Source organism: Myotis nattereri (genome assembly GCF_964212035.1).
Source record: "Myotis nattereri genome assembly, chromosome: 5".
Lineage (NCBI taxonomy): Eukaryota > Metazoa > Chordata > Mammalia > Chiroptera > Vespertilionidae > Myotis > Myotis nattereri.
Genome location: NC_138080.1, coordinates 74,739,261 through 74,752,049, shown reverse-complemented (window position 1 = coordinate 74,752,049; position 12,789 = coordinate 74,739,261). Strand labels below are relative to the sequence as shown.

At 35.1% G+C, this 12,789-nt stretch overlaps 1 protein-coding gene across 8 annotated transcripts in view; it reads left to right on the top strand.

Moving 5' to 3' along the window:
* RAPGEF6 (Rap guanine nucleotide exchange factor 6) overlaps positions 1 to 12,789 on the top strand; it is a 191,557-nt gene that overhangs the window by 135,836 nt on the left and 42,932 nt on the right. For 4 of the 8 annotated variants that reach the window (XM_081092605.1, XM_081092607.1, XM_081092602.1 and 1 more), the window contains exons 17-19: positions 5,313 to 5,470; positions 6,811 to 6,825; positions 12,043 to 12,283. In XM_081092605.1, the coding sequence (XP_080948731.1) occupies positions 5,313 to 5,470; positions 6,811 to 6,825; positions 12,043 to 12,283 (414 nt within the window). The remainder of the gene's footprint in view (positions 1 to 5,312; positions 5,471 to 6,810; positions 6,826 to 12,042; positions 12,284 to 12,789) is intronic. The other 4 variants (XM_081092606.1, XM_081092608.1, XM_081092604.1 and 1 more) reach the window with 1 other exon arrangement.

Genomic DNA, 12,789 nt, shown 5'->3' with positions numbered 1-12,789 from the left:
ATCAAAAACCAGAGTACACTGATTGTAACTGATTTTTGCTTCTTAACTTCACATTCCAACCAGCTATATTCAGGTTTCAGATAGCTAAGTCAGTATCTCATCTCCACAGTGTCTCCTTCAGGAGTAGGAATTGGTTACTCCACTTGGATTCCTTGCCAGACAGTTGGTCCTGTCCAGAAATATCCAAGCTTAGAAAAAGACCCTGAGTTCAAATAGCCTACAAGAGTTATTTTTACTTTTGGTTTACAGGATAAGTATATAAGAAATGCTATTGTGTTTTATTGGTCTAATTGTGTTATGACTGTATTTCCAATAGGAACCCTTCCTCCCTCATTAGCCTAGGTGGGTTGGGATTCAGATTGGGATTTAGATAGGATCATTTGGTATGGACCAAATATGCTCAAGGACATTTTGACAGGACCAGATTTCAAGACTTTTTGGACCTACTGTCTCTATGGATGTTTTAGACAGGACCAAATGTCCACCAATCTTTGACTTATATCTTTGGTTACAGCAGAGACATGGAAATGTCCAAGGAGCAATTAATTAAATATTTTCAAGCATTATTTATTTATATTGGTACCCAAAAAAAAGATCTAGTAGAAGTTTTACTTAAACTCAGAAGGGATTTTTTTAATTTATTACTTAACAAATATTTATTGAGTCTCTTGCTTTATGCCAGTAAGAGGCTGCTGGCTATGAATACAGACATGAATAAAATGCTGCCTTTCATTTTAAACTGGCTTTCTCTTCTAAACATGTTTTGGTTAACTAAAATGCTATTTCAGCCATATAAATACCAAGAAATAGATTATTTTAATAGAAATTATAAAGGTTTTCTATTGAAATCCGTTTTGCAGAGAGAAGTGATTTATTTTACTTTCCAGAGTGGCCATTTTTAATTTTTCAGAATGTATGTCATATTTCTTGACATTTAATCATTAAAAACGAATTTAGACGACCCCTTTTGTTACACATGCAAAAGAATCACTAGATAGAAAACTTCTATAGAAAAGTAGAGTACATGAAACAGATGCTCTGCATCAATAATAATCAAGGACATACAATTTAAACAGGAAAGTGTATAAAGATCAACAAAAAGAATAGTTAGGGCCGGAATTGATAACATCCTATCCTATATAATAAAAGCCTAATATGCAAATCAACCGAACAGCGGGATGACTGGTTGCTATGACACGCATTGACCACCAGGGGGCAGATGCTCAACGCAGGAGCTGCCCGCAGGCTCCAGGCCAGCCAAGGTGGGTGCCAATGGGGGCCCTCCGATCCCCCCGCCGCTGGTTGCCCCGTAGAGTGAGGTGACCAGCAGCGGGGGGCAGGGCTGGCAAGTGAAGGCAGATGCCAGCGGGGCCCCCCGATTGCCCCGCTGGTCACTCCACAGATTGGCCCTGATCGCCAGCCAGGCCTAGGGACCCTAACCGTTTATGAATTTCATGCACCAGGCCTCTAGTAGAGTAGATAATAAGCTTAGACTGCTGTGGAAATATAAAATGATGCAACCTTTCTATAAAGCATTTGGGCAGGTTTTTTATGAAGAATTTTAAGAAGGTTCATACCTTTGATTCAATAATTCCATTTCTAGTAATAATTAGATTCAGGTTAATTTATGGATGTTCTCAGTAATATTTTCTATAATAAAACAAAATTGGGGATACCCTAAATGTACAACTACAAGCAATTGGTTAAGTAATTGTGCTATATATACTACAAAACTGACTAGAAGACAAATGATTATGGTTTTTACTAAGGTGTGGTTTTATTAGTAATTTTTTCTTCCTTACTTGCTTGTTTCCTGTATTTTTTAAGTTTTCTACTTTGAATACTTGTTTTTTAATGAAAATAAAATGAGTTGAATGCCCCAATTTCTGAACATCTCCTGTGTTCCAGGACTCTGGAAAGGGCACTTGGTCTCTGCCTTTTGCAGCACACTTCTCTAAGAGTAGAGGATAAGTTGTCAGAGAGAGACTATGAGAAAGAATGTCTACATCTGTGAGATGAGCAAAAGAAAATGAATTCGAGGAAGGAACAAATAAGAACAGATAATTCTCAGAATCCCTAGCCATGTCATCATTTTAAAATGCAAGAATGCTCCTGAAAATTAGAAGTTACAAGAAAAAAGTTACTGATTTTGAATAACATCTGTAGATTAAGACATAGCAATGTGGTTTTTATTGACCTGAGATTATTTCACAATTCAGGAACTCTGATCTCCTATGTTTTTAATCACTCAGCTTTTATTTTGTTTTCTTTAATCACAGATTGTCTAAGTAACATCTTCATGTTATTCATTGTAGCAGTCCAAGAAATAGACTGCCTTATTTTCTTATCAGAAATTATTGTTCCTCCTCATTTCTTGTCAGCATATGTTTTTTTTCTTTTAATATTGGGATTATTTTTCATTTCATATTGATATTTACATTGCCTTTTTAGTTTCATAATATAAAACTAAAATATACTTTAAATAAATTTAGTGTCAGGGAATTATTAAGGAATTTTTCAAAACTGTCTTGTTTCTATTACTGCATCACCTCAGGAGACTGTTTTGGTAAGAAATGACATAATTACTTGCAAATAGGTTTTATTCGGCTTCCAAACAAACATGGATATTTTGCCAATCAGATACTATTTCATTCATGTCATAGCATGAGTTGTACTTAACATGACTATAGTTTTCATTTATACATGCTCACACCTTAATTAACATGGATTTGTAACCAGTTTTAAATTATTATAACTGGGGGCGGGGCTGGGCGGGAAAAAAAATTATAACTGTACAGTGTCAAATCTATTGCTTATTAAAAAGCAGAATTAATGTTAATAAGATCAGTAAGAGAGTTAAGAACTTAGAATATTTTGTACATTTCTCTTAGTCTCTAAATTTCAATTTATTGCAGCTAATACAACTTATTTTAATAGAAAATTACAACATTTTAACATTGTTAAAGTTGTTTTTAACAACTTTTAAGAGATTAGTAGGACCAGCTACTAATCTCTTTTAACAGTTTACTTCCTTGGATTCAGTTATTTGACCCTCTGTGTCCAAAAATTGGCAGGTTTGTTTTCAAAAATTTATAAAAGAAAGACCATTGTTTTTTAAAAGTCTCATATTTCCTACATAATTTAAATTGTTGCCAAATTACTTATTAAGCTGTAGATTGTATATCTGTGAAAGGCCCCTGCCTCCTTTTTTTCTCTTACCTAATCGTAAAACATTTAGCTCTGATCTTCAGGGAAACACACCTAATTTTAAGGAGCCAATTTAACACAAGCTCAAATTACTTATTAAATAAGATATTTCCTTTGCTTTATCTGTTAAATTAGACTGACTTCTCTACTCAGGGAAACACTTCTATTTCTATAGTGTCTTTACCTGTCATACCCACCCTGACCCCTACTGTATTGCAGTGTGAATTGCTTAAAATCCTTTCTTACTTCTACTGTTCAATTTTAATTTTGGTAAAAATACTTCACCATCTTCTTAAAAATAGGAACCCTATTTTTCTCTGTGCCAGATGTTCACCTACATTGCCTAATTTAATCCTTAAAGTAATCCTGGGAGATAGTGTTATTCACATTTTTAGATGAAGAAATCAAGGACTAGAAACAGAAAAGTCCCTGAGGTCACACAGCTAATAACCCAGGTCTCTCTGACATAGCTTGCTCTTGAAATGCTTACCTTTGCTGTCTTCTATGTCTCCATGCTTTTTCCTGACTCCTCTGCTCTCGCTCTTGTCCTGGCTCTTTCTTCTTTGTCTGGCTATTAACACTCCTTTAGCTGTTTATTTAACAGTCCTCTACATTTCATCTTGCATAGTTTCCTAATCTGCCTAAATCCTATTTTTTTACTCCCAATATATTCTAGATGTATCCCATATTACTCATTTTTCATTAATCCATTCCATGCTAATAGGTAAGTATTCTGTGCTATCTCTGTATGTGTAGCAAGGTCTAGGTAAAATGCTGCATTCAATAAAATTTAGATGAAAATTAATATTAACCTAAAGCATTGGTTTTAACATAAGCATAACCCTTAGAAATAAGTGGTATTTTGATTATTGATACTGATGGAAACTTTTCCTTTTTATGGTTATTCCATGTTTGGGTAGGACTGTTTTCCTATGTTTTATAGGACTTTTGCAGTTATCTAAAAGTTAAGTGACAGTTATGTTTCTATGTTTTTATTTTTCACTTAGAGTTGTTTATGTAACACTTCTAAATATTTTAAAGGAAAAGTATTTGATTTGCTTAAATATGGCCATTTAATTGATACTTGTTTTTTAAACCTTTAAAGAGAATTAACTTTCAATAACTTGCTTTCTATTCTGGTTTTGTTGTTCTCATTTAGGAAACAGACAAATAATTAGACTTGAGAGATCACCAAAGAAATAATGTGCCCTTAGAATAAACATTAGGGACTATAAAGTTCTTTTCTTCCATTTTTGTGCCTGGTCCTCCTTTTCCTTCTTTTTTCTGTTTGTCACTTATTTTCTGTTTGTTGCTCTTCTCTGTGCCATCTTGCCATTATTTTTTCTCTATTGATGATTTGGACAGTGAGGTTGTTCATATGTTTAAAGACCTTTCTTATTTTGTCATTTGAACCTGGCCCCACATTGTTTTTTAAAACTTTCCCTTTCTTTGGTTTGGGTTTAGACCAAACTCCGTCGTTTGCTTAGACAGTGGTTCTCAACCTGTGGGTCGCGACCCCTTTGGCGGTCAAACCACCCTTTCACAAAGGTCGCCTAAGACCATCCTGCATATCAGATATTTATATTACGATTCATAACAGTGGCAACATTACAGTGATGAAGTAGCAACGAAAATAATTTTATGGTTGGGTCACAACATGAGGAACTGTATTTAAAGGGCCAGAAGGTTGAGAACCACTGGCCTAGGAAGTTTCGAAGCTTTTCTGTTGAGGGAGAGAACCTTGCTGTGGTGTTGGCTGTGTATTGTTGGATACATATATTGGTATCCATTGAAACTGGCAGATCTCAAAGGCTTCCTAAACACTCAGGTTCAATTTCTCTCCCCAAACCATTTGAAACTAGCATGACTATTTCTCTATGAGGTGGTAGAATTACTTAGATGTATAAGTTACATTTTATTAGTCATTGTTAAAAGCATTTTATTGCCATTTTCATTATTACAGTTGCCCTTTTTTAAAAAAATTAATCTAATTGTTAAAGTCACCACTTTGAATTGGTTCTTTATGCCTTAGTGCACGGAGAACAGTAATGTTTACTATTAGAACCCTCAAATACTTTAAAGTGATATATGACATTCTTTTGAAGTGACGGAGGCCTGAGCCAATCACAAGACGACAGCATTGTGGGAACAAGACACTGTAGACACAGTCTGGCTATAATGCCTATTCCTGGAACACTGTCATCTAGCAGCCCGGATCTTCTTCAGCCTACTACCAGCATGTTGGATTTTTCCAATCCTTCAGGTGATTTTGTGTGTGATTTTTTTTTTACAGCAATATTGTACCAAATGGACAAATAGATTGTTAGGCCTTGTGCAACAAATGCTAGGTTTACTTGCAGACTTCTTTTCCTACCTCTAGATTATGACTTAATTCAAAAAGCTAAAGAGAAGAGTTTGTCTTTTTGTCTAAGCTGAAGTGATACTTCTACAACTTTTTCTTCTTCCTCAATACTGAACTCAGATGTTAACTCATTGGGGAAGCCCAGGTCCATTTGTAATAGTTAGTCCCGCCTTTTCCAGAAATCTCTAGCACGAAAATTTTTGTTGTCTCTCAATTGCTTGTCATACGAATTTATTTCCATATCTGTATGTTTGTGTGTTCCAGAGTAGTACTTCTTATTCTGCATTCACAAAATATTTTCTCATTATCAAAGCACAAATTAAATACAGTATTCATCCATTCATATCTCAGAGATATTGCAAGTTTAATTTCAGACCACCACAATAAAGCGAATATTACAGTAAAGGGAGTCATAATCTTTTTGTTATTGGAAGATCTTGCCTTCAGTTTGTAAAAACCCTGCATCTGTGAAGCTCAGTAAAGTGAAGTGCAATAAAATGAGGTCTGCCTGTATTTTCATAAGACAAGTTTTTAGGGACATATAATTTATAGATTGAATGATCCTATGGCTGTATTTTTGCCACCAGAATATGTTGAAGTAGGATTAAGATGATGAAGGGTGGGTTGTAGGGAAAGGAGAGAGAAGAGGGACGTCGGGGATTTGGCTGGGGGAAAAGGAGTGGAAGAGATTGGAATTTTAAAATTTAAAAACTACAAGCCTCATGGTGCTAAAATTCAGAATTCCTAAGAGGGGTTGCTACTAAATTTTATTTCAAATTGATTGCATACTTTTCTCATTGAAAACATAGTGAAAGGATTGAAGATGCTTTTTAAAAATCTATTTAGAAAAGATCTGTCTGCAAAGCTTAGTCTGCAGCAATATAAATGACCACATATAAAATAGGTATTTAACTTAAAAATTATATTTTTAAACTCCAAAATGTGCAGCTTTATGAAAGGCTTTTTATGGTGCTATTTATATTTATGTTGAATAAAATGTTCATTATCAATTAATTTTAAATTCAGCTCCTTGAATTATATACGATAGCACTGAATTTTATGTATTGCAGTACATATATGACATCAGCCTAATTTAATTAACTTGATCTATCTATCTCAGCCATGTTTATGCTGCATGTTTAAAGTTACTAGAAAGTGGGTAAAAAGCTACAGACCTGTTGAGTAGTTTGCTTTTGATTGATGACCATTTTATGGTTCTGCTTTGTTTTTGCTGCCTACAGCTGTTGGTTTTTACTGTAAGTATTTTGAAGATTCTATGCTTTTTATTGCTTATGTTTATATGTAGTATTTTATTTTTAAAAATCAAATGTGAAAGAACTGAATGAAACAGAAAGAACTTTTCCATCCACGTATAAGATTGCCACTGTAAACTGGCATGTATTCTTTTTTAATTTTATTTATTTATTTTTTGCACGTGAATTTTTTCTTTATTTCAAGAAAAGCGATTTTAAATATAATAATGTTACCTGCAATAAACCTTATATTTCAAGAAAAATGATCTTAAATATACTGTTACATGCAGTAAACACTAATTACTCAAGAAAAATGATCTTACATATAATACATACAATAAACATTAATACTTCAATAATAAAAAAAATTTAAGTATAATAATATTACCAAAACTGTACTAACACAGTATGATATCACAAAAGTTGTAGGAAATATTAAAAATCTGCAAGTAACAGGATTACTTCTGTTATATTCTAGAATATTTTTCCCCCTCTGGCTCTATTTTTGTTCATCAGTTTATGTTGTTCATTATATTCCACAAATGAGTGAGATCGTATGATGTTTATCTTTCTCCAACTTGGTTATTTCACTTAGCATGATGCTTTTAAAGTCTATTTTGTTAGATATGAGTATTGCTACTCCAGTTATTTTTCTTTTCCAATTGCATGGAGAATTTTTTTCCATCCCTTCACTTTCATCCTGTGTGTGTCTTTTGTTTTGAGGTGGGTCTCTTGTAGACAGCATATAGTTGGGTCATGTTTTTGTATCCATTCAGCTACCCTACACCTTTTGATTGGAGCATTTAATCCATTTACATTTAGGGTTATTGAGAGGTACTTACTTATAGCCATTTTAATTCTGTATGGCTAGGTTTCTCTCTCTGTTTCTTCTTCTCAGCAATCCCTTACAGCAATCCTTTTAGCATTTCTTGTAATGCTGGCTTGGTGGTGATGAATTCCTTTACCTATTTTTGTCTAGGAAACTCTTTATTTGACTGTCTATTTTGAATGATAACCTTGCTGGATATAGTAATCTTGGTCTCAGATCCTTGCTTTCCATTACCTTGAGTACTTCATGCCATTCCCTTCTGGTCTCTAGAGTTTCTGATGAGAAAACAGGTGTCAGCCTTATGGGAACTCCTTTGTAGGTACCCATTTTCTTTTCTCTTGCTGCCTTTGAGATTCTCTCTTTGTCTTAATTTTTTGGCATTTTAATTATGATGTGTCTGGGTGTGGGTCTGTGTTCTTCTTGTTTGGGGTTCTCTGTGCCTCCTGAATTTGTGTGACTTTTTCCTTTACCAGGTTAGGGAAGTTTTCTACCATTATTTCTTCAAACACCTTCTCTATTCCTTTCTCCCTTTCTGCCTCTTCTGGCACACCTACTATTCTAATATTGTTATGTTTCACATTGTCCCACAGCTCCCTTAAGCTGTCCTCCTGACTTTTAATTTATCTTTTTTATTCTGTAATTGAGTGCTATTTTCAATTCTGTCTTCTAATTTACTGATTTGATCCTCAGATTCCCCTAATTTGCTGTGTATTCCTTCCAACGTGTTCTTTATTTGTGTTATGTCATTCTTTATCTCAGACTGTTCTTTTTTTCATAGTTACTATATCTTTTTTCATACTGTTGAGCATTTTTAACATCATTACTCTGAACTCTGTTTCAGAGAAATTTCTTATCTCTGCTTCATTTATCTCTTCTTCTGGAGAATTCACTAGTTCTTTGATTTGGGGGTTGTTTCTTTGTTTCCTCATTTTGTTGTCTGGGTTTGTGACTGTGTTTTAGGTAGATCCTCTATACCTCTCAATCTCTAGTGCAGGACAGTGTTAAAGGCTGTTTCTGACTAATTGGATCAGGCAAAGACTCAAAGCCTCCAGCGACTGGCTCTGCCTACAGACTGATAGGATTCTGACTTGAATTGTCCCTATCCCCCACTTTATTCCCCCCCCCATCCCCCAAATAATCCTCAGGTGTAGTGAGAGTTTTTTCAAGAGGGTGGGGCAGTTGCTTCTGCCTGGAGGCTAATTTTACTTTTAATCTCTTAAGTGGCCTCAAAGCAAGGTGTTTTCCAATAGGGTGTGTCGACTGTCTTCCCCCAAGGTAAGGCAGATGTCTATGTGGGAAAGATGTCCTCTGCTATGTGAGGGAATGACTCAGCCCAGGAAACTTGGGGTGTCTGTCTTCTTAGCTCTATCCCCCGAGTCCCCAGTCCTGGGTTCTGCTCTCACAGCTCCAGTCTACTTCACCCTCCCTCTGCCAGAGCACAAGGTGGGTGGCTCCATAGGGAATTTTTGTGCATTTGCCCTTTAAGAGGGTGCCTGAACTTTCAGCTGCCACTCCCTGGCAGACAGTATCCCACCGCTTTTCACAGCCAGATGTTATGTGGGTACCCTCCTCAGTTTGGTGCTCTCTGCTGGGGAGCCCAGTTTTGGGATTAGATCCCAGATATCTCAGTGCCCCTGCCTCCCCCCCCCACCACCGTACCCCCCCACCCCCCTGCAGCTGAGACATCTCTCTGGGACTTCAGTTGCTGTCTGTGAGTGCCCAGCCAGCCCAGTCACGCCTCCGCCCCTCCTATCATTCTCTATTGGGTCTCCACCTTTGGTCCTTGGGTATCAGGGTTCTTTCCTGTGAGTTTTCCATTGATTTTTCAGGAAGGCTTTCTGTATTTCAATTGTAATTCCAGCTTGTTCCTGGGAGCATGTCCGTGCAGCATCCTCCTCCTCTGCCTCCATTTTTAATCTCTCTCAGCAGTTTTGAGGAATGCTGGTCATGCACTTTGAAGAAAGTCCTGGAGAATACACTTGGTGGCTGCTCAGGCACCAGTGCCTTTCAAATGATAGAGCTGCGTCACCACATCAGGAATCTTCCTCATCTCCTCAACTCGAGGGCACAGCCATAGTTCCACATGGAGAAGAAGAGCTAGGTTGCAGGTTCGATCCGGGGCCCAGGGCACCTACAAGAGGCAGCTGATTGCTGTTTCTTTCTCACACTGATGTTTCTCTTTCTCTCTCTCCCTGCCCCCACTCTGGCATGTTCTTTTAGTCACTTCCTTTAACCATATATGTTTTTATATTCATAGCATTAGAGTATACATGCTATTCTAAATCGTGAAGTGTTTTCTTTTGTTTCTGGAATTTTTGATCTAATACAAGATGAGGCTAAAATAATTCAGAGTGTGGCTAAAAGGATTTTGAAACTTAAGAATTTTTTTTCTGAGTTTGTGTATGGAACTTTTGCTTCTTTTTCATTTAATAGCACAGACCTTTTAAAAAAATTTCTTTAATATTTATTAAACTTTACAATCCTTTCTACATTGCAAATCTATTATTTTAACGGATTTTGGGTTATAAATGAACATATAGTTTTTTAAAAATCAAACTGTAGAGAAAGGATGGAATATAAATGTCTTCACTCCCCAGAATTAGCAGTTCTTCATTTACTTGCATATCCTTCCTGAGATTTCAGTGCATATAAAATGTGTGTATCATTTCCTTCACCCCAAATGATATGCTGCCCTATCATTTAGCCCATTTCATTTAGCAATATAACTTGAATACTTTTCTGTGTCAGAATGCAGAAAACAGCTAATAGTATTCCATTTAACCAGTCTTTTAGTGGACATTTAATTTAGAGTGTCGCCTTAACCTCAGTGTTTATATATCTTTACATGTTTTATATTTGCATTATTATTATATTTTGAATTTTGTTTAAAAAAATCTTGTGGAGATTTGTTTTTTTTTCTTGGCTTGCAAACTTAATATTTACTATCTGGCTCTTCTATACAAATTTGCCACTCCTTGATCATTGATACCTTTGTACCACTGCTTTGTGTTTTCTTTGTGACACTCTTCACTATATGGCATGTCTTATTTACTTAATGGTCTTGAACCACCACTTCCTCTCTTGAATACAAGCAAATCCCTGAGAGAAGAGGCTTTGTCCTTCTCATTTATTACTGTGTCTTTATCACCTGAACATTCTTGGCACATACTAGAACTCCATAAATGTTAATTCAGCAATAACCATTTAAAGCAGAAGGAAGAGAGAGTCTTTTTATTTTTATGATCATCTTAAATACAGAAAAAGTTCTCTGATTTTAATGTAACCTCGGTGTCAGTATATGCATTCTTTATATATCTCATTTTCTTTTATTTGACTTAGGCAAGATTATAGTTAGCACTCTACAGATTTTGCCTGGGGGTTAAAAGTCCAGATATCTGAGAATCCTTTTCTAAAATTTATTTACCTATCAGGATTTTATGAATGAAGTGGGAATTATAAGACTAATAAATGCTGTACTTCTCAATGATTCTTTTAAAATGTCTATTTTGCACTTACAGAATTATATTTTTAAGTGTAGTCTAGCTCCAGACCTAAATTTGAACTGATTAACTCATTTTTGGTTGATTCAACTTGATTCTAGCCTCATATTTACCATTCATATAATCAGTTAATATTTGAAGGTCTGCCACGTTCCAAGTATTATGTTTGGCATGTATGATTTTCTCCCAGTAATAAACATGTTTGTAAAGAATAGATATGTATTATACATGTAGCACTTCTAAAATAGAAAAAGATTTACATTGACGCTGATATTAGTGCAGAGAATTCTTCTATCTCTGACACTTTTTCCAACTTGGTATTTTTATTGGCAAATTCATCAGGGTTTGTCTTAATCCTTTGAATAATCCCATTTTCGGGGTCTATTCTGGAGGTGCCCATTTATGATGCCCAAATCCCTCATACATGACTGTACAACAGTTTGTTGCATGGGGGTTGGGGGGGGGGGTGGCTTTAACAGAGTATGACTTTTTTACACTGTTTAGCAAGATACACAACTCTCTGTTCCTTCCCAGATGTGGTTATAGTATGTTCACAATAAGAGAAGAGAAAATGAAATGTGTGCATGTCATTAGGGGTTTGGATAATTAAAATATATAAAAATGACATCAAAATGTTTATAAATAAATAAAAAGAATTATGGCTTCCAAATTGTATGTAGAGTATGTCCCTTATTTTTATCTTTATGTTTTTCTGTGAACATGTATTAGTATAGATACGTTTATTAATCAAATGCAGCAGTGATTCCTGTTCATCTGAAATAGAAATGTATATTTCACTGTTGAGAAGGATCTTTGTGTTCCAGATTGCTTTTTGAACAGGTAAAAGTAATATTCCTGAAAATAACAGGGCATATTTTTTAATTTATATAGATATTCCTGATCAAGTTATAAGAGTTTTTAAAGCAGATCAACAAAGTTGCTACATTATCATCAGTAAAGACTCTACAGCTAAAGAAGTTGTTTGTCATGCTGTTCATGAATTTGGTTTGACTGGTGCATCTGACACATATTCTCTCTGTGAAGTTTCTGTTACTCCTGAGGGTGTCATAAAACAGAGAAGACTCCCGGACCAATTTTCCAAATTAGCTGATAGAATTCAGCTCAATGGAAGGTGAATGTGCTTATTATTAGTGAATGTACTTATTTCTAGATGTGTTTTTGAAGATTCCATGTTAAAACAGATATTTTAAATAGAAACATCATGTCTTAGGGCCACTGAGTTCTCTCTAAAATTGAAGTAGGATTTCTTATATTTGGCCCCAGCTTTTCTTATCTCCATAATTTTAGAAATGTATTCAAAATGGCTATCCAAACATGGGAAAAGTAAAGGGAAGACAGTTAAATATTTTAGCTCTTTTTCTAAAATAAAGTTTTAGAAACACTGAAGTAGTTCACTCTCCGTTTTATACAGAGAAGGAAACTAAATAATACATATCTTTACATGTATCTGATTTATTAATTTATTAATTTGTTTTCAATGTGACCATACATACTTTGGGCAAAAGAAGCCATAATTTTCACAATTTATTTTCTAAGTAGTTATCCTTTTATGAATATGTGGGAATTTAAAAAAAGAAAGTAATGTTTTGACAATAAAGAGGGAAAGTACTCTTTAAG